We start from the raw sequence: 23,180 nt of genomic DNA, 5'->3' as shown, positions 1-23,180 counted from the left end.
GGTACGATGCGCGTACGCCTCTCCTTCCCACATTTCATTTAGCCATTACGCCCAGCGTACAACGGGTTACGCCCCGCGTACGGCTTATGGGCAGGCTATAACTTGGCCCAAAAAAAAGGCCCACTCTCATATATAATTCTATAATAGCCCAAATAAAACTTGAGAATTTAAATAAATTTATACCTCGGAAAACGATCATTAAAAAAATACTCGACCATGGCGGTCTTGATCGACCCAAACAGTTCCAGCAACTCGGCCCGGAACATAGCAGCAACCTCATCACGCAGGATCTCACGAATCCTAGCATCCAACTTGTATGTGCTCATCTGACCGATAACCTCGGGTGGTGCTGATCCACCCTGACTGCCCCCTCCTGCTCCCGATCCTGACCCGAATCTGCTCCCAGCATGCCTCGTAACCACCATACTGAAATTACTGCAAAACATCAGATGCTTCGCACTAACCCAGGAACCAACTCCCAACCCAGCCCTAGGGGTTGTGACTTCCTTGATACGCGTATGGGTCCTATGCTTTCAGTAGTACGGGCCCATACTACCTTCCGCACCTACCCATATTTATATCAAGTATCACCACAACACCCTAGTGAAGAACATGCATAACAAGCACTCAACCCTCACTCCTAGAGGAACACTAGAAATCTCATACAGAAAGAAACCCTAGGCTATCAGGCATCATAAATCAGGCAACTCTATCATGTAATTCCTAAAGATCCCTAGCCTAGTACTAGCATGTTGTTCTAACATATCACATAATCAAATAACTTGTATAGTATTTTGGGGTTACTTACTGGCTCCGGCTGATCGTACCTCCGCGTCCTCCTTTACTCATTTTTGAAAACCATTTTAAATTCTCTTTTGAAAACTCTCCTTGATTTGAGACTGGATTCACACTAATGCTCCCCCAATTCACTCAAACTAAGGCTTTGATACCAACTTGCAAACGCTCTAAAATTTTCAACCAATTTAAAACTTTTCAAAAACAACCCACATTCATAAAGTTATTACAAAAAGGTTTTCAATACTTTTATTATCAGAGTATTCCCCAGAACCATATCATAAAACATAAACATGAGGAGCGGTACGATCACGCCTTTGCCTTGCCACGGTCTCCTGAAGTACCTGAAACATTAAACCACAACTGAAAGCCCGAAAGCTTAGTGAGATACCCCCAACATACCAACCACAATACCATACACATGTAATATCATAACCAGAACAGAACAACCATGCACTTCGGGTCTACTGTGTGACTGGTCCGCCGCACCGGCCTACAGTCCACCTGGTCCACCCTCCGAGTCTAGCCATATACATCGAGTCTACAGTGTGATTGGTCCGCCCGCACAGGGCCTTCAATCCACCTGGTCCACTCTTTGAGTCTACAGTATGACTGGTCCGCCCGCACCGGGCCTTCAGTCGGCCTGGTCCACTCTCCGAGCCTTGGCACGTCTGGTCCGCCCTCTCGAGGCCTTAAGCCTATCCGGACCGCTCGCTGAGCCTTCAAAATATCCGGTCCGCCCCGGGTATGTTGGCCTACAGCACGAAGCAGTACCCGCCACAACACAACCCCAGTCCAGCAACCATGTGCACATAAACATATAATCATATAACAATCCTCAACTAGACAAACAGTCTAACAGATCACATAACATATCAATGTCCTAACCAGGATTCCGACCTAACCGGTCACTAGCATACGCTATATCCCGGGTACCGACCATAACCAGATCTCTAACACATACCATCCTAACTACGAGGATGCAAACACAGCAAAGCAATATCATAACAACAACTACCCAGATTTCCATCCGTTAAAGGGTCGGCCTTGGTGCCATAGACCCTGTCGATATAGTGAGGATAACTCACCTCGTAATTGCTGACTGAAAGGATAAGAACACGCTGCTCCAACCTCCAACACGAACACCACCACTGATCAATACCAAATAACTGAACTCAATAAATACCAATAATGACCAAAATACCCCTGGAAGTCAACCGGTCAACTCTTGGTCAAAGTCAAAGTCCTTAGTCAAAGTCAACCCTCCTGACTGACTCTACTCACCGAGTCAAACCGCTGACTCGTCGAGTCCCTATACTTAGAAACTCCTAATCGACGACTCAACTCGTCGAGTCGCCCCAAGACTCGTTGAGTCCAACAAACTCTGAGCCACTTCCTGCTCAACTCACCGAGTCGTCCCTCGACCCACCGATTCACAGCTCAACCAAAAAGGTTAGGACTTCACGACCAGACTCGTCGAGTCCAAGAACAGACTCACCAAGTCCAAGGCAATCTTCAACACACTCATCGAGTTGTTCTTCCAACTCGCCGAGTTCCTACCTGTCTTCATGCAACTCGCTGAGTACACCCATGTAACTCGTCGAGTACCTCTAGTTCTTAATCCATACAGTGGCTTTTTAAGCCATGCGGGGGCTCCAATCCATAGATCTACTCTTCTACAACCCACCCATCACGTAAAGTAGCAAACTTTACGTGAATCCATAGAGATCTAAGCATAAAACACTCTAGGGCTAGGGTTTGGGACAAAAGAACTTCACCAACAACTCTTGGGCATAGACTTTATGGCGTCTTGGATCATCCACAGCCTAGATCTGAGGTAGCATCCTCAGATCTAACTCCAAACTCGAGATGGACCTTATTTATGCCCCAAAAACCCTATAATTGATAGATCTATTTGCACAAAAGCTCAAGAACAAACTCTGATTGGCAAAGACTATCTGAACTCTGATTGGGGAGTATAAATTGGGATCAAAATGATCATGAACGAACTCTGATTGGCAAAGACTATCTGAACTTAAATATTCAACTTCGTCTCCGGGAAACAGTGCTAACAAACGATCATTGATTTGTTGGACAGCTTCATTTTTCGGAGCTAGTATAGCTCTTTCTTGAAAATAAGTCATAACGTTGAATTTTTCCAAGATTGAACGATATACAAACTCAATTAATGAACCTATAGGATCATGTGGATCATTAACGAGAATATCATCCGGAACATCAATAATCGCTTCACCATCGTTTGAACCACCAACTTTTCCTTCTCCTATATCCAAAAGCCAGTTTGCAAAACTTTGTATTTTTTGAATATCAGATGGTTCCCTTCCAACGGTTAGTCTCATGTATATTGTTAATCTATGGACTTTGCATTGTTGCCATATATATGAAGAACTTAAAGAAGCATTAACAATATTTTGTCTACTGCCTCCTTGAACAACAGGTAGAATCTGTCTGAAGTCTCCTCCAAAATCAATCACTTTCTCTCCAAATGGAATTTTTGAGTTGCTAGACTGGTCAAACTTACATACACCTTTCAGAGCTCGATCTAAAGCTTCAAATTCATGCTTGTGGACCATAGGTGCTTCATCCCAGATAATCAATGAGGTTTTTCTTACTAATCTGTCGAGTTCACTATCAGGCGATATCTTACAAACAGAATCCTCTGTAAGATTCAATGGAATTATAAACCGAGATGTGTTGTCCTACCTCCAGGCAATAATAACGATGCAATACCACTTGAAGCAACATGTAAAACTATATCACCTTTACATCTAATTGTTGCAGATATCGTCTTCCAAAGAAAGGTTTTGCCTGTTCCACCATATCCATGCACAAAAAAAACACCTCCTTTCTTATCATTGGCTGTAGTCATGATATCAATAAAAATATTTCGCTGCTCGTTTGTTAATGCATGAAACATTCGATCAAACTCTTTCTTTAAGATGGGTATGTCATAGTCTAGCTCCTCCGTGATAAGGCGATTTGTTGAAGAAGAAACCATATCAGTATCAAGGTAAGGCATTTTGTTATAATTTTTAGACAAAACTTCAAAAATGGTCCCTGTGGTTTTCGAAAATATCTAGTTTAGTCCCTAAGTTCAAAAAACCTCACAGATGGTCCCTGTGGTTTCAAAACTTTTAACATTTGGTCCTTCTGGCTAACCCCGTTACCACTTAGCTGTTAAGTCAGGGGCATTTTTGGTATTTCACTACACAGGGGCCATTTATGAGGTTTTCAGTTACTTTTTTTAAATAAATAAATAAATAAAATTTAATATGCAAGGGGTCCTCTCTCTCTCTCTCTCTCTCTCCGTCCTCTTCCTCTTACCAGTTTCCATTGAAAGCAAATGTGTGTGCATTTCCAGAACTACAATCCATGGAAGAAATCAAAAGCTTTACCCACTAACCTTATTAAAAAACCGAATTTTGTTAATCTGACCTAATTTATATCATATCAATGGACAACATTCTAGAAAATACAACAAATGTTTCGTGTAATCCGTCATCTCCTCCAAAAAAATCAAGAAATCCAGACAATAATGGTGGAGCAGAGCTACCATATTAATAAAAACCCTACCCTATCTCTTGAAACATCAGATAGCTGCTTTGCTTTGTTGATCATCTTGTTGACACTGTAGGTCGAAGCAATTATCAAGCTTTTGAGCATCCAGTTCTCGTATCCCCAAACTAATGTAAGGTGGGACTCGAGAGTAATCCCCAAAATTCACGTTTCCTGATGCAGCATGTTCGGCGTGGCCTTGAGGGAAGTAGAATACCTTGGAGTTTAATGGCAACAATTGTACCATACCACCAGCACATGCGTGCCATAACTGAGAATCCAAGCATTTGTCGAATTCATTAATGGAAGTGTTCATGGAATTCATTACACTGATCATCGTGAAATCAGAATCCGAATCCTTAATCTACAACACGAAGCACCACTGTAAAACCACAAGATCATCATTAGCATCAACGTTTTCGACGAAGTTTTTGAGAACTTGAGTGGGAGAATGGTGCGTAACTCCACCTCCATGTTCAAGATCATCATCAGCATCAACGTTGTTACCGACATATAAGGAGGATGAAGATCTCTTGGGACCCAAAAGGTTTCCAAGAGCTTGGATGGGCTTAACGATTCCACCAAAGACGAGACGAACAAGACTGGAAAAGGGTCCACGAGATTTATCAGAGGCACCGGAGGCGGAGGTGGAATCATCGTCGGAGATAAACACAGTCGACACGAACAACAACGTTTTCGACATGAGGAATAAGGGTATGAAATCGCTTGGAAACAACGCAACAACGACCTAAAGCCTTGGCATCACCGATCTTGTTGAAGACCAAGAGGAAGAGAGAGTCCGGAAGATGGTCGAAAAAGAAGAATTAAGAAGGAAAAGGAAAAGGGATCTGGGATTTGAAGAATCGAGGGATTAAAGGGGTGGGGGGAGAGAGAGAGAGAGAGAGAGAGAGAGAGAGAGAGAGAGAGTGAGAGAGAGAGACCCTTTTAAATTTCATTTTTTTTCTTTTTTTTTTTCAAAAAAAAAAAATAGAAAACCTCATAAATGGTCCCTGGGTATTGAAATGATGAAAATGCCCCTCACTTAACGGTAGAAAACTGACGGTGGTAGACGGAAGAACTAAATGTTAAAAGTTTTGAAACCACATGGACCATCTGTGAGGTTTTTTGAACTTAGGGACTAAACTTGATATTTTCAAAAACCATAGGGACCATTTTTGAAGTTTTGTCTAATTTTTAAGACTGGTGTTGTTACGAAGTAAAATCTGTTCGATCTCAAACAAAGTCAGGTTTTTAAGTTGATCCTCATTGAGTGTTAAACCTGTAAAAATTATGAATATGTAAAAAAACAATATAATATTAAAAACATTAATTTTTATAAAAAAATTTGCACGCTGCATATTGAAAATATATAATATTCATTTTTACAAATAATGTTAAAAAATTATAATACCTGGAGACTTTAATATACGTTGTTGGTTGTAAAGAATACCACCTGACAATTGTTGCCATGTATTTTCCCAAACAAACTTTGGTCTACGCAAACTGTCAGACATTAACATCGTAGCAAATAAGAAACGCAGATAAAAACCAGTTCCTGAATGACTTGCTTCCTTAATTGCTTCGACATATTCTTTGTCGTCGTCTAAGAGGCCCAAAGCATAACATGCATCTCGAAAAGTAGGAAATTCTTCACCATTTACCGTACGAATTTCTTCAAATGATTTTGGACCTTTCACTTTATTTAAAAGAATTCTTAGGAAGTATATTTCACCAAGTTTAGGTGAAATAGAGTGAATCCTTCCTATTGAACGTCCAATTTTCCTTGGCTTCCACCTTCGAAGTTTGGGAAAGATATAAGGGCTTGCTTAGAAGTTGCCCTCAACATGATCTTAATGTTCAACAAGAAGTTTCCATTTTCTATGATGGAGTGGATGTAACTACTAGAAAACTTCTTGACTCACAAGGGCCAATGATGAAGAAGGAGATGACAACTATAAAAGAATTAATTAAAGAGTTTGCAAAGTACTCATGTGAGTACCACAATCCACAAGACGATGTTACAAGAGGAAAAGGAGATTGAGGGAACGAGAACTTGGTTGCAATCATAGGTAAACTAGATTCGATGGATAGGTGAATGACAAAATTAGATCAATCTATCCATGCCATTAGAGTTGGGTGTGATAATTGTAGTAGTCCACATGTGACAAAGGTTTATGATTTGGATGAAAATGGGAACAAGAAATCACAAGTGTTCTACTCAAGTGGTGACAAGTATGATGAAGATTAGATGAAGCCCAAGAAGGATTGGTTTCCCTATGAAGAGTACAAGAAACAAAAATATGAGAAGTATAGACAAATTGGTAGAGGTTTTATAAAAAAAGAGCAACCGCCACCCGAAAAGAAGATGGATTTCGAGTCGGTACTTCATAGATTTATGGAAGCATCTGAAAAGATGAGAAGTGTAATAAGAGCCACTGGAAGAGGAGTTGCCCAGGTACTTAAAAGACATCAAAGATGGAAAGGTGAATCCATAGTCACCAGGTATATACACTATTCAAACTAATAACTCACAATCTACTCGTTCTTGGGTCCTTGATACAGAATATGGTTTTCACATTTGTTCTGAATTGCAGGGTTAAAAGAAAGTGAAGAGGTGGAACATGGGGGGATGAATCTGATCTTGGGAAATAGGCGATCTTCTCTAGTTACCAATATTGTGACTTATCTTCTTGTTTTTAGCACTGAAGTTAGTTTAGATTTGATAGATCATTGCTATTCGTCATAAATGACGCAAAAAATTATTTCATTTCATACATTATTTAGACAAGGTTTTCGTTACTCGTTTAATGATTTTAATGGTTTAGTTTTAGTTTATAAAAATGGTGTTTTTATATTTGAAGTTGTAACCTTGTAATGGTGTGTATGAAACTATGACTTGTGTTGATAGATTAGGAAATATAGTATTTCACATTGATTCATCTAATGGTTTAGACAAGGCATGCTTTTAGCATTGTCATCTTGGGCACATTAACAAGAAACGCATCGCCCAACTCCAAAAGGATAGAGTCTTGGAATCATTTGACCTAAGACCAAATGATGAATATGAATCTTGTCTTTTGGGCACGGTGAAAAAATCACATGTCACTGGATCTTGTGAAAGAGGTGAAGGTTTGTTGGACCTCATACACACAGATGTATGTGGACCCTTCAGATCCACCACATGAGATGCCAATTGATTTTATATAACATTTACGGATGATTATAATAGATATGGTTATATTTACTTAATCAAACATAAATCAACAACCTTTGAAAAGTTCAAAGGGTTTAAACATGAAGTCGAGAATCAATTAGGCAGGAAGATAAAGATGCTCCAATCAGATAGACGAGGAGAGTATCTTAGTATCAAGTTCCACAACTACCTCAAAGAATGTGGAATAGTTTCACAATCCTCCTAAGACACCACAACTTAATGGTGTGGCTGAGAGGCGAAATCGGACCTTGTTGGACATGGTTCGTTCCATGATGATTTGAGCCACTCTTCCCATTTCCTTCTGGGGGTATGCCTTAGAGATAGCCGCCCATATCCTCAATCTTGTCTCTACTAAAAAGGTTGCCAAAACACCTCACGAGATGTAAACAAGGAAAGTTCCTTGGTTAGCACATATCAAAGTTTGGGGTTGTGAAGCTTTTGTTAGACGAGAGACTCATGACAAGTTAGAAGCCAGAAACGAGAAGTGTATTTTCATTGGCTACCCACAAAAGTATTTTGGATAATTGTTTTACAGACCTAGTGAAAACGTGGTCTTTGTAGTACGAAGATGAGTCTTTCATGAGAGATAACTCATATGCAAAGAGGAAAGTGGGAGCACAATTGACCTTGAAGTGATTCAAGAGTCAACCAATGAAGGAACCTTAGAATACACTAGCACTCAACCAGTAGAAGAAATTCCAGCTGAGCCAGTTGACAATTCATTACCTTTTCTTCGTTCCAGTAGAGTTAGCATGCCACCAACGTTCTATGGTTTTCATATAACATCGGATGGTGATACGTTTATCAGTGATCAAACACTGGTAAATTTGGATGAGTCAGTTAAGTACAAAGAAGCAATGGTAGGCCATGAGGTAGCCAAATAAAAAGACGCAATTGAAAATGAGATCAAGTCCATGTATGACAACCAAGTTTGAAATTTGGTTGATCTAGAACCTGGTCGAAAGACAGTTGATTGCAAATGAAGAAGACCGACATGGATGGAAATGTACAAACATTCAAGGCACGACTGGTTGCGAAGGGCTTTACTCAAACCCATGAAGGTTGACTATGATGAGACTTTCTCACTAGTGGCTAAGATTAAATCTATTAGCATAATGCTCACCATAGCTGACATGATTATGAAATTTGGTAGATGGATGTCAAAACCGCTTTCCTTAATGGGAAGTTGGTTGAAGATGTTTATATGAGTAAGCCAGAGGGTTTTGTTGATGCAAAATTTTCAAATAGAGTGTGTAAGCTTGAGAAATCCATCTATGGATTGAATCAAGCATCTCGCAGCTGGAATCTTTGCTTCCGCGAAAAAGTCTAAGAATTTGTTTTTTTATAGAAGTGAGGATGAGTCATGTATGTATGTCAATGCTAGTGGGAGTATAGTAACTTTTCTAGAATTGTATGTTGATGACATACTTTTGGGTTTTATGTACTTTAACATTCCTATGGTGCACATACAACCCTAATGCTTTGGATCTAAGTTTTCTCTAATTATACATGCAATAAACACTTTCCAAATCATGAAGCCTAAACTAGCATACAGGGGGTATTTGAATCATAAAAAACTAGTTAGAATATTACCTTGTGTAGTAGCTTGAATGACTTGGCCTCAAGAAAGCTTAGCACCCCAAGTGTGATGCCTCGAATGGAATCACAAAACACCAAGAAAAATTAGGATGAATATGGAGAAGTTATGGAGACTCTAAAATCGAATTCTACTTCTTGGAATGCAAGGTGTATGTACGTGTAACAAATTTTAGGCTTATATATATATATATATATATATATATATATATATATATATATGTGTGTGTGTGTGTGTGTGTGTGTGTGTGTGTGTGTGTGTAGAATATCAAGGGTCATGTGTAACCTTAATCCATACCATAAGCTTATGATCCACCCATTTGATTTGGAGGAGGCTCATAAGTCTCGCTTCTCTATCCACCCAGGGGCCACCAAGGTGTATCAGGATTTGTGATGGAGTTACTAGTGGCCGTGCATGAAGCGAGAAATCGCTTGGTATGTGGAGAGGTGCCTAACCTGCAAGATGGTCAAGGTCGAGCACCAGAGACACATGGTAAGCTGCAGCCTCTAGAGGTTCCCATGTGGAAGTGGGAACAGATCACGATGGATTTTAGTACCAAGCTGTCGAGGAAGGCGGAGGGCTTCGACACTATTTGGGTCATTGTGGATCTATTGACCAAGAGCGCCCACTTTTTAGCGATACGGGAGAGTTCATCGGCCGAGAAGCTGGACGACTTGTATATCCGTGAGATCGTTGCTCGCCATAAGGTGCCGATCTATATTGTCTCAGACCGCGATGTTCGGTTCACCTCCCATTTATGGAAGAAGTTCCACGAGGAACTGGGCACACGGTTGCACTTCAGTACAACCTATCATCCGCAGACAAACGGCCATAGTGAGCAGACCATACATACTCTCGAGGATATGCTGAGAGCTTGCGTTATCGACTTCAGTGGGAGATGGGACTCCTACCTACCCCTTGTAGAGTTCTCATACAACAACTTTCATTCCAATATTGGTGCCCCACCATATGAGTTGTTGTATGGATGGAGATGCCGCACCCCAGTTTGTTGGGGTGAGATCGATCGTAGGGTGATGGGATGAACATAGGTAGTTTTTCAGACTACCGAGAAGATTCAACAGATTAGACAGCGACTGCAGACTGCTCAGAGTTGGCAGAAGAGTTATGCTAACAAACGCCAAACTGAGCTGGAGTTCTAGGTGGGTGACATGGTACTCTTGAAGGTCTCCCCTGGAAGGGTGTGATTCGCTTCAGGAAGAGGAGGAAGTTGGGTCCTCGATACATTGGGCCATTCAAGATCATTTCCAGGTTTGGAAAGGTGGCTTATTGACTAGATCTCCCTGAAGAGCTTAGTCAGGTCAACAACACTTTACATGTGTCACAGTTGCGGAAGTGCATAGCAGATGAGGGGGAAGTGGTATCATTAGTCGATATTCAGGTCAGCGAGCGCTTGAATTACGTGGAGAGGCCAATATTCGTTCTTGAGAGGAAGGTAAAGGTTCTACGGAACAAGGACGTACCTTTGGTAAAAGTATAGTGGGAGCACAGGAGGGGATCCGAGTGGACATGGGAGTCGGAGGCAGAGACGCGGGAGCACTACCCAGATTTGTTCGACGCAACAGACTTTGAGGATGAAGTCTAGTTCAAGTGGGGGAGAATTGTAACACCCCGACTCCCAGGTATGAGTTTTAAAGAATTATGTACATGTTTATGGACCTACTCGATGAGTTGGTTGTCCCAACTCATCGTGTAGAGGCTAGTTACCCCGCATGGATTATTGGACCTACTTGACGAGTCGGAGAACCTAGACTCGACGAGTAGGAGCTGGGAGATGAAACCCTAATTTTTAGGGTTTGTACCCTATTTAAGGGACCTTATGTCCTTACCTTCGGTCCCTTATCACCTCTTGACGGCCAGAAGAAACCCTAATCGTTATTAACCTTGTTCTTGAGTGTTTGTGAGGCTTAAGGAGTGATTTTGGTGCATTTTGTGAAGAAGGTGTGAAGTATAAGAAGATTGGAGAAAAAAGGAGCTTGTGGATCTGACTTTACTTCATCTTGGCATCATTTTGAAGGTAACAAGTTGTTACCTTGGCATATCTTTAGCTAGATCTCATCATGCTTAGGTTTAGGGACATCTTTAGTATATTTGGGAGTTATTTCGGGTATTAGCCATGATTTGAAGTTGCAACTTCAGATCTGGACTCCTCCAGGTCTCAAACTCATAAAGTTATCAACTCTATCTCATATAAACCCCTCACCATGCCCTAAACCTCATTCTAGGGTTGGTTTTAGTGATTCTAAGCCTTTAAGACCTTGCATGCACGTAAAGTTTGCAACTTTACATGGAATATGTCCCTTAGGAAGTCGGATCTACAATATGGAGCTTTAGGGTGGCTTAAAAATGTCTGGATAAGAAATGAACTGCATGAACTCAACGAGTCGCATAGCCGACTCGGTGAGTCGGATAAAGATTGCTTGTATTTGATTCTGCATGAACCCGACGAGTCAGTAAGAGGACTCGACGAGTCAGTTAGGATTTTCCCCGACATCTGGACATGCAAGGACTCGGCGAGTCAATTAGGGTTTTGGTGATTTCTGAGTTCTTAAGGAACTTGACGAGTTGCTAGGTGCACTCGACGAGTCGGGTCGACTTGGACCGTTGACTTTGACCGTTGACGTTGATTTTGACCAAGGGTTTACCAGTTTGACTTCTGGGGGTATTTTGGTAATTTAGGAATTTATGGAAGTGAACCATTGGTGGATGTAGGTGTTGAACTTAGAGCTGCAGTTGGTGGAGTTTGACCTTATCACTTCGAGCTACTTGTGAGGTGAGTTCTTCTCACTATATCAACGGGGTCTAAGGCACCAATGTCGGCCCTTTTCGGATTTGTATCCAGGTTTATTGCATGATATGCTTTATGATTTGTATCTTGGTTATAGGATGGTTGTTATGTTAATGATCGGTTAGACCAATATCCTGGCTGTAGGATGGTTGTCATGTTAGTGATCGGTTAGATCAGTATCCTGGTTATAGGATGGTTGCTATCTTAGTGACCAGTTAGATCCGTATCCTGGTTATAGGTGTTGGAATAGTGTCTAAGGCTACAACTATATTGGGCAAGTATTTGACCCGATTGTGCATGGTCCTTTTGGGTTGCCTTCACCATAGCAACTTGACAGGATGATTTATTATGAGAGAATAAATATTATTAATATATTATGAGAATAATATATGGAATAATAATATTGTTATTTGATTGATATAAGTCATAAAATTAGTTAGAATTAATTTGGTGACTTAAAGAGATTAATTAAATAAGAGGGTATAAACTGTCAATTGTTTGATAGTTACACTTTGGGCTGTAAATCCTTCATGGATAGGGTTGGACGATTTCTAGGGCTTGGGATAAGCCACAAATCGTCCAAGGGCTTATCTTGGAAAGGATTTGGATTGCTTTGAGTAAAAGTTATCCAATTAGGGTTTAAGGGTTAAACCCTAGGAGCCTTACAAGTATAAATAGACCCTTGGGGAAAGGGAAATCGACACCTATGCTTAAGCAAAGAAACCCTGGCCGATTTCTTCCCTCTCCTCTCTCTCAAATCATCCTCTTGCTAGTTGGTGTTTGTAAACCATTAGAGGAGTGATATTTGTGACTCTAAAGCTCCAAGAACAAGAAGATCAAACAAGTGTTTTAAGGTAAGCTTCTAACTCTGATTTTGTATTGTTCTTATACTCTATTAGCCGTTAGAAGTCTTGGATCCAATGCATGTTTAATTAGAGAAACCTAGATCCAAACATTAGGGTTTGTATGTGCACATAGGAATGTTCATATGGCCAAAACCCATCGTGGTATCAGAGCCAGGTTGGTTTCTATTAAATTGATGCATGATTGTTTGTTTCTTGCTTACAAAATTCGAATTTTGTGATTCTGAGCCATGGACTCGGCGAGTCCCATGGTGGACTCGGCGAGTTGGCCTGACTCGGCGAGTCCAGTTGGGCACTCGGCGAGTCCGAGCGTCAGGAAGAGCAAAAATCGGGATTTTTTGTATTTATCTTATGGAAACTTGCCTTTATCATATTAGATCAACCCTAATCCGATTTTTTGATATATATGACTGTAATCTTGATCTAATTAAAGATATTTATCAATTAATAAAATATTTAATTTCCTTATGTGATAATTAATTAATTATTTTGATTAAATTGGTAAATTATTTAGCTAGAAATCATAAATAAATCAAATATGGATAATTATGTGATTAACTGTTAATTTAGATTATTTGTTATTTGATCCTCTATGTTTTGAATAGTTTAAAACTTGCCCTCAAGTTTTGAAATTTATGTTTTGTGGTTAAAAGTTTAATTTAGACAATTTAAATTTAAAACCCTAGAATTTTACAAGTTTAAAATCCAACCCTATACTAATATAATATTACAAGATTAATATATATATATATATATATATATATATATATATATATATATATATATATAAAATTAAAATGCTAGTCTTACCGTTAGTAGGCCTCATTCACGAAGCCAGTCTATAAGGTGGGTATAAGGTTGTTGCCTATAAAATGGCGCTTAATGGGTGTACACTCACACCTACCGCTTGCTTGATCGGTGGAGGGTCGTTAGCCGAACGGGTAGGATAGGGCAACCTCATCTCTTAATTAAAAGTATAATATGAAATACAAAGTAATTACATGTTTTTAATTTTTTTTCCCAATCTTAGTTACTTTAGGAAAAGTGAATTGATGCAATCCCATGAAATTACACTTTGCACCCTTGCTAAGAAGTTAGTGGAGCGTGTGTGGTTTACCGGCACACTAATTGGTTCTAAGCAAAGGTGGCAAATGGTGATTCATTATTTATCATAGTTCGATGGAGCGTGTGTGGTTTACCGGCACATCGAATAGGTGATCGTTACAATGAAGGCACCATGTGAACTTGCATGGTAATTCACACCCGCTTTGTGATCCTCGGTATCCCAGTCACAAACAAGAGGGGCATATCGAGATTTAAACATGCCATTGAAGAGTTTTAATGAATCTCATCCAAACCTAGGAATTCTCAATACATTTAAGAACTTAAAGTTATGTTTTGTGGTGGAGAATTAGTGAATCGTCATTCACTTACCTTCAAATTGTTTGCATGTTAGATTACGGCATCCCTTTTCTAATATGTAAATATTGTTGTTGGATCCTAGCCCTAATTTTTCTTATTGGGTGATAATTAGGGATTCATATTCTAATCTATCTTTGTCCTTTCTATTTGTAGATGTCGAACACAAACAACGCTGCTGCTAGTTCATTCACATTGATGAGACTTTGTCAAAAGGTCACTTTCGATGGGACGAACTTTAGCGAATGGATAAGATACATTCGCACGATTGCTCGCTATGAGGACAAAGAGTATGTCCTCGATGAGAAGCTCGAGAAGATCAACCCTGAAATCGCTACTCCGGCTGAAATGACCGCTTTTGAAACTCACGAGCATGATGCAACGAAGGTACATTGCATCATGATAGCCACTATGAACTCCGAATTCCAAAAGTCCTATGAGGACATGTACCCGTACAAGATGCACAAAGACTTGATGGAAAGATACCACCAAAACGCGAGACAAGAGCATTATGAGATTTTCACTAACATGATTTCCACTAAGATGGGTCATGGAGAGTCTCTTACCGTGCACCTGCAAAAGATGCAAAGGTATGTCGACCGTCTTCGCAAGTTGAATGTTGACTTTGGGGAAGACTTGGCGATCAACATGGTGCTTCAATCTTTGCCTCCAAGTTACAATCAATTTAGGATGACCTACCACATGAACAAAGAAGAGGTCACCCTAAGCAAGCTCCACGGTCTCTTGAGGGTCGCTGAAAGCAACTTCAAGGACAAGTCTGTTGCACCAACTCCCAATCCACCCATTGCTCCTGTGTTGGCTATTAGACAATGAAAGGGAAAGAAGAGGAAGGCTTCGTCTAAGAACCATCGCAAGGTTAATCCCCGAGATGGTGCCTCTTCTAGTGAGACCAAAGTTGATCCTGCTAAACCCTGTCCTAACCCAAAGGAGGCAGAGTGCCACCACTGCCACAATATAGGACATTGGAAGAGAAGCTGCCCAGAGTACATGCAAGCCATCAAGTAAGGAAAGATCAAGCCGTCTTTCTAGCCATTTTTGGCGAATAGCAACAATTGTTCAAATCTAAACATAAATTATTCCTAAGCACTAAAGAATACACTCCAATATTGGTCACAGGCGACGATCTTCTGTTCCCCATGATTAGATTGATCCTTCCTTGCTCCACATCCCTACTTCTTCTTAGTCTCTGCATATTAGAACAAATGTGATAACCACAACCGGTATCAAGAACCCAAGAAATAGCATGATTAGAATCGTTAGATTTAATTGTGTATATACTTGTGAAAGATGGCTTGATCTTTCCTTCCTTGATGGCCTGCAGGTACTCTGGGCAACTTCTCTTCCAATGTCCTATCTTGTGGCAGTGGTGGCACTCTGCCTCCTTCGGGTTAGGGCAGGGCTTAGCGGGATCAACTTTGGTCCCACTAGAAGAGGCACCATCTTGGGCTTTAACCTTGCGATAGTTCTTAGATGAAGCCTTCCTCTTCTTTCCCTTTCCTTTACCAATAGCCAAGACAGGAGCAGCGGGTGGATTAGGAGTTGGTGCAACAGACTTGTCTTTGAAGTTGCTCTTAGCGACCCTCAAGAGACCTTGGAGTTTGCTTAGGGTGACCTCCTCTTTGTTCATGTGGTAGGTCATCCTAAATTGATTGTACATCGGAGGCAAAGATTGAAGCACCATGTTGATCGCCAAGTCTTCCCCAAAATCAACATTTAACTTGCGAAGGCGGTCGACATACCTTTGCATCTTTTGCAGGTGCACGGTAAGAGATTCTCCATGACCCATCTTAGCGGAAATCATGTTAGTAAAAATCTCATAACGCTCTTGTCTCGCGTTCTAGTGCTATCTCTCCAATAAGTCTTGATGCATTTCATACGGGTACATGTCCTCGTAGGATTTTTGGAATTCGGAGTTCATGGTGGCTATCATGATGCAATGTACCTTCGTTGCATCTCACTCATGAGTTTCAAAAGCGGTAATTTTAGCCGGAGTAGCGATTTCTGGATTGATCTTCTCGAGCTTCTCATTGAGGACATACTCCTTGTCCTCGTAGCGAGCAATTATGCGAATGTATCTTATCCATTCGCTAAAGTTCGTTCCATCGAAAGTAACCTTTTGGCAAAGGCTCATCAACGTGAAAGAACTAGCAGCAGCGTTGTTTGTGTTCGACATCTAAAAAGAAAAGGACAAAGATAGATTAGAATAAGAATCCCTAATTATCACCCAATAAGAGAATTAGGGCTAGGATCCAACAACAACATTTACATATTAGAAAAGGGATGCCGTAATCTAACATGCAAATAAATTGAAGGTAAGTGAATGACGATTCACTAATTCTCCACCATAAAAAAAAAACTAACTATAAGTCCTAAATGTATTGAGAATTCCTACGTTCGGATGAGATTCATTGAAACTATTCAATGACATGTTTAAATCTCGATATGCCCCTCTTGTTTGTGACTGGGATACCGAGGATCACAAAGCGGGTGTGAATTACCATGCAAATTTACATGGTGCCTTCATTGTAACGATCACCTATTCGATGTGCCGGTTAACCACACACGCTCCATCGAACTATGATAAACAATGAATCACCCTTTGCCACCTTTGCTTAGAACCAATTAGTGTGCTGGTAAACCACACACGCTCCACTAACTTCTTAGCAAGTGTGCAAAGTTTAATTTCATGGGATTGCATCAATTCACTTTTCCTAAAGTAACTAAGATTGGGAAATTTAAAAAAAAAATGTGTAGTTACTTTGTATTACTTATTATACTTTTAATGAGAGGAAGAGGTTGCCCTATCCTACCCGTTCGGCTAACAACCCTCCACCGATCAAGCAAGCGGTGGGTGTGAGTGTACACCCATTAAGCGCCATTTTATAGGCCGCAACCTTTTACCCACCTTATAGATCGGCTTCGTGAATGAGGCCTACTAACGGTAAGACTAGCATTTTAGTTATACATACATACATATATATATATATATATATATATATATATATATATATATATATATATTATTCTTGTAATATTATATTAGTATAGGGTTGTATTTTAAACCTTTTAAAATCTAGGGTTTGAAATTTAAGTTGTCTAAATTAAAACTTTTAATCACAAAATATAAATTTCAAAACTTGAGAACAAGTATTAAACATTTAAAACATGGAGGATCAAATAACAAATAATTTCAATTAACAATTAATTTCCTAATTATCTATATTTGATTTATTCAAGATTTCTTTTAAGATAATTACCAAAATAATCAAAATAATTAATTAATTATCATATAAGGAAATTAAATATTTTATTAGTTGATAAATATCTTTAATTAGATCAAGATTATAGTCATATATATATCAAAAAATCGGATTAGGATTGATCTAATATGATTAAGGTAAGTTTCCATAAGATAGTCATGAAGAAATCCCGAATCTGGCCATTCCTGACGCTTGGACTCGCCGAGTGCACCAATGGACTCGCCGAGTCAGGCCAACTCGCCGAGTCCACTTTGGAACTCGCCGATTCCATGACTCAGAAACACAAAAATCGAATTTTGCAGTTTAGTTTCAGACAATTAAGCAACAATTTAATGAAAACCAAACCAGGCTCTGATACCACCGATGGGTTTTAGCCATAAGAACTTTCCTATGTGCGCATGCAAAACCCTAATGCTTGGATCTAGGCTTTCTAATTAAACATGCTTTGAATCCAAGACTTCTAATGACTATTTAGGTGTAATAACAATGTTGAAATAGATCTAGAATTATACCTTTGAATTCCTTGTTGATCTTGTTGTCTTGGAGCTTCTAGAGTCACAATTGTCACTCCTCTAATGGCTTACAAACACCAAATAGCAAGGAGGATGATTTGGGAGAGAGGAGAGGGGAGGAAATCAGCCAGGGGTTCTCTACATTAGGTCAAGTTCCGATTTTCCTTTGCCATAGGGTCTATTTATACTTGTAGACTCCTTAAGGGTTACAGCTTAAACCCTAATTGGATAATCTTCTCTTAAAGCAATCCAAGTCCATTCCTTAGATAGCCTTGGACGATTTGAAGCTATCCATAGCTTCTAGAATCCGTCCACCCCTATCAATTATGGATTTACAGTCTAAAGTTTAACTATCAAACAATTGACAGTTTATACCCTTTTATTTAATTAATCTCTTTAAGTCGCCAAATTAATTCCAATTAATTCTAAGACTTATATTAATCAAATAACAATATATTATTCTAATATATTATTCTCATAATATATTAATAATATTTACTCTCTCTTAATAAATCATCCTATCAAGTTGCTATGGTGAAGGCAACCCAAAAGGACCATACACAACCGGGTCAAATACTTGCCTAATATAGTTGCAGCCTTAGACACTATTCCAACATGTAAGCCATTAGAGGAGTGACAATTGTGACTCTAGAGCTCCAAGACAACAAGATCAAACAAGAGATTCAAAGGTAAACTTCTAGATCTGATTTTGTATTGTTCTTACACCTAATTAGTCATTAGAAGTCTTGGATTCAAAGAATGTTTATCTAGAAAGCCTAGATCCAAGCATTAGGGTTTTGCATGCGCACATAGGAAAGTTCTTATGGCTAAAACCCATTAGTATTACATGGTACTCTTTCAAGATAATATATCACCATTCAGTAAAAGCACGAATTTTGACTGCGAACGGAATTGCCTTTATTAGTATGGAACTTAGAATAAATGTAACTCTTATAGTGATCTCTTCTATACAATCAAGATCATCTCTTTAGTCCTTTAATGACACTTAAAAATGTTCTTGATGTTGATTTGTTGATTCTTGCCTAATTGATCTTGTAACGCCCCGATTCTCAGGTATTATTCAAATTATAGTTTCTTGGTTTTGGCCCTACTCGACGAGTCGGTTACCCTACTCGTCGAGTAGCAGCGAGATTGGATCGCGACTTAAGTGACTGACTCGGCGAGTCCACTAGTGGGACTCGGCGGGTAGGATCTGGCAAGTGAAACCCTAATTCTCGGGGTTTGTGTCCCTATTTAAAGGAGCCTTAGCCTCCCTTGGGTCTCTTTACAGTCTTAGAGAGTCCCTGATTCGAGTGAGTGTGCCTTGTTGAGTGTGTGGAGCTTGATTTGAAGATTTTGAAGGAGAAGGATTGAAGGAAGAGGAGGTTGGAGCAGGTTAGGTGGGGAAATCAACACTATTTTCAGTTGTCATCTTCCATAGGTATCCTAAATTACCATATCTTCTGTGAGTTTTCCTTTTATTGAAGTTCTAGGTTTTCTATGGACCTTAAAGGTTGATAAGTTGAACAATGAGTTGGATCTGAAGTTGTAACTTCTGATTTGAACCCTCTCTAAGCTCTAGAAACATAAAGTCTCAGAATTGATCATGTATGAGGTCCCTCTTGGGCATGAAGCCCCATTAAGAGCTTAGACTTGGCATTTAGAGCCTTAAATGCAATGCATGTACGTAAAGTTTGTGACTTTATGTAATAAGTATACCATAGAAGCCTAGATCTATGAATTGGAGCCACTGCATGGCTTAGAATAAGTATGTATGGAAAAAGACCAAACGGACTCAGCGAGTCACAAGGATGACTCGGCGAGTCTGATGAAGGAAGTCGTGAAACTCGACGAGTTGGATGAACAACTCGGCGAGTCCGACGAAGAAAGCCTTGAACTCGACGAGTTGGATGAACAACTCAGCGAGTCCGATGAAGATCGTCATGAAACTCGGCGAGTTGATGAACAACTTGGTGAGTCAGATAAACTTTCCCAAGGATATGCCCACGTATGCACCCGTCGAGTTTCGCTTAGGAAACCCGACGAGTGGCTTTAGAGTTCAGTCGAAAAACAAGGGAAACTCGACGAGTCACTCGATGACTCGGCGAGTGCACCGGAAGCCAAGGAAACTCGGCGAGTCAGGTCAACATGGACTGTTGACCTTGACTGTTGATTTTTACCATTGACCTAAGTTGATCTGTTGACTTTTGAGGATAGTTCTAGAAGGATCAAAATCTTATGTATGCAATTCGTAATCAATATAGGTGGTGGGATTTGTGACAGTAACCCGAAGGTTGGAACTAATTTATGTGAGTCGGCGTTTCGAGGTGAGTTATCCTCACTATACTAAGGGGTCTAAGGCACCAAGGTCGGCCCATTGGATTTGTTATCCTTGTAGTCATTGATATATTTAGTTGAGTTAGTAATGTATGCCTGCTGATATGCTAGTTGGGTAGATCTGTAGGACTGCCTATGATACTGATTGATTACCTGTATGTGCATTTATTTGTTACATGTCGATATGTTAGGTGGGGTGGGTTGAGGTTGTACTGCTCCGTGCGGTAGCCAACAAACCCGGGAGTATTCCAGATGAGCTGAGGGCCCGGTAGGCATTCCAGACTCATACTGAGGACTCGAGAGCATTCCAGATACGAGCTGAGGGCCCGGTATGCATTCGAGATTCGTACTGAGGGCTCGATGGCTTTCCAGATACGAGTTGAGGGCCCGGTAGGCATTCCAGACTTGTATTGAGGGCCTGGGGGTAGTCCAACTTGTAAAGTCCGGGACCCAGTGTATGCTGTTCTGTTTTGATTGATATGATACGCTAATGTTGATATTGCTATGTGGACTGTATGTGTATCGGTATTTTGGGGTGACTCACTAAGCTTTTGGGCTTACAGTTTCAGTTTATGGTTCAGGTACCTCAGGGGATCGCGGCAAGGCCAAGGCATGATTGTACAGCTCCTCCTACTATGTTATGTTTCTGGGAAAAGACTCTGATAATCAATGTTTTGAAAACCAAATTTCTAATGTTTTGATGAACATGACATGTTTTTAAAAGTTTAAATTTGCTTGAAATCTTGAATGTTACAAGTTGGTATCAGAGCCTTGGTTTGAGTGAATTGGAGGAACATTCGTGTGAATCCAGTCTCAATCAAGGAAAGATTTTCAAAATAGTTTTAAATGGTTTTCAAAATAAGTAAAGGAGGATGCAGGGTGTACGATCAGCCGAAGCCAGTAAGTAGATCCCAAAATACCATACAGTTATTTGATATTGTGATATGTTAGAACAACATGCTAGTACTAGGCTAGGGATCTTCTGGAATTGCATGATAAAATTTCCTGATTACGTGGTGCCTGCTAGCCTAGGGTTTCCTTTACATGAAATTGACATCATTACTGTAATGATTTAGTGTATGCATCACAGTTGTACATAATTAAGACCTTATAGCATGATAATTTCTGATTTAGCCTTATGTTTTGTTCTTGTTTGATTGGGAGCCTAGGGTAGAATTGAATATTCAAAAGTCTATCGGGTCCAGCGTTATGTGTGGCTAGCATGCACTAGTGATGCAGGGTTGGTGGAAGTTTCGTGAGTGGGAAGGTTGTTGGGATAAGTCCGCCGATTTCGAGTCGTCTAGCATCCTTTTAGGAACCAGACTTGAGTGATCGATGTGATTATATGTATTGTTAGGATGTTGTGGTGATACCTGGAACAAATATGGGTAGGCGTGGAAGGTAGTATAGGCCCGTACTACTGAAAGCACAGGACCCATACGCGTGACAAGGAAGTCACAACTCCCAGGGTTTTGTTGGGGGTTGGTCCCTAGTTGTTGTGTATGAAGTTAACTAATAACTTGTGTTGTGTTTCAGAATGGTGATGACTAGGCGCTTTGTGACTGGATCCGGGTCAGGATCAGGGTCTGGTTCAGGAGAGGGCGGACAGGGGGAGCTGACAGCACCCGAGACGATCGGCCAAATGAGGTCGGATGAGATGGACGACAGGATTCGAGCAATCCTACATGACGAGGTTGTTGCGTTGTTCCGGGCCGAATTGCCGGAAATGTTCGGGTCAATTAAGACCGTCGTGGTGGAGTATTTCGATGAGCGTTATGCAGCCCTTACAGAGATAGCCACCGCAGTAGCTGCATCAGCTGTAACTATGATAGAGGGAGGAGTTGGTAGGGGTTTTCAGTACTGGGACTTCGACAACACGAAGTCCCCTACTTTTGATGGGACACAGGATCCCATCAAGGCTATGAGATGGATTTCAGAGGTGGAGGGGTGTTTCTTCACCTGCTCGTGCCCTACTGACCAAAAGGTCAGGTGTGCTCTTAACCTACTTAGGTCTGGAGCCAATGATTGGTGGAGACTTATGACTAGGGTTTATACTGATGATCAGAGAGTTGTTGTTACTTAGGAGCAGTTTAGGGATATGTTTCGCGCTCGTTACATCCCGAGGGTTGAGCGGGAACGTTTGGCACAGGAGTTTCTGAGTCTGAGACAGGATGGAGAGTCGGTGACGGAGATCACCCGTATGTTCACTGAGAGGGTGATGTTCTACCCAAAGTTTGCTTCTGAGCGGTCTTAGATGACCCGTTATCTGAGTATACTCAAGACTGATATTCAACAGTTCGTATCCACCCAGCGATGTGATACTCTCCTAGAGTTACAGGAGGCCGCCAGGCGGCAGGAGTTGGAGATTGAGTTTCAGCTGGGGGAGTAGCGACCGGCCCCGGTACTGTCACAGCCGGCGCCGAAGCGGCCTAAGATTGCCGATGCTAGGACCGGGGGTCAACAGGGCCGCACTTGTGGGAAGTGTGGCAAGGGTCATTCTGGGGTATGTCGGGCTGGTAGTGGGTGCCACAAATGTGGCAAGGAGGGGCATTATGCGAAGGATTGTCGCCAGGCTACCACAGTTCAGGGTATGAGGTTATGTTATCACTGCAACCAGGTTGGCCACATGAGGGCCAACTGTCCATTACTTACCGCCAAGCCGGTGCAGGCTGCAGCACCGGCTACCTTGAGGATCACAGATGGAGATCAGACAAGAAAGAGCCTCCGAAGGCTCAGGGCCGTGCTTTTCAGCTTACGGCGGAGGAGGCCAGAGCAGCACC

At 40.8% G+C, this 23,180-nt stretch overlaps 1 protein-coding gene across 1 annotated transcript; it reads right to left on the bottom strand.

Moving 5' to 3' along the window:
* Positions 1–2,675: 2,675 nt before the first annotated feature.
* Positions 2,676–3,835, bottom strand: LOC145049301 (uncharacterized). Its single transcript, XM_078997729.1, has 2 exons — positions 3,520–3,835; positions 2,676–3,475 (listed from the first exon to the last, which is right to left on the bottom strand). The coding sequence occupies exons 1-2, from the start codon at positions 3,833–3,835 to the stop codon at positions 2,676–2,678; spliced, it is 1,116 nt and encodes a 371-aa protein (XP_078853855.1).
* Between the last annotated feature and the right edge of the window lie 19,345 nt (positions 3,836–23,180).

Source organism: Lactuca serriola, chromosome 5 (genome assembly GCF_051521515.1).
Source record: "Lactuca serriola cultivar US96UC23 chromosome 5, Lser_US96UC23_V15, whole genome shotgun sequence".
Classification (NCBI taxonomy): Eukaryota; Viridiplantae; Streptophyta; class Magnoliopsida; order Asterales; family Asteraceae; genus Lactuca; species Lactuca serriola.
This window is presented reverse-complemented; position numbering and strand designations above follow the sequence as displayed.

What these genes read in the sequence shown, in the direction of transcription:
- LOC145049301 (XM_078997729.1), bottom strand. Translation starts at nt 3,835, where the DNA reads ATGCCTTACCTTGATACTGATATGGTTTCTTCTTCAACAAATCGCCTT. An exon ending in ATCGTTATTATTGCCTGGAG is followed by an intron (nt 3,476 to 3,519) that starts GTAGGACAACAC and finishes TGAATCTTACAG; the next exon opens with AGGATTCTGTTTGTAAGATA.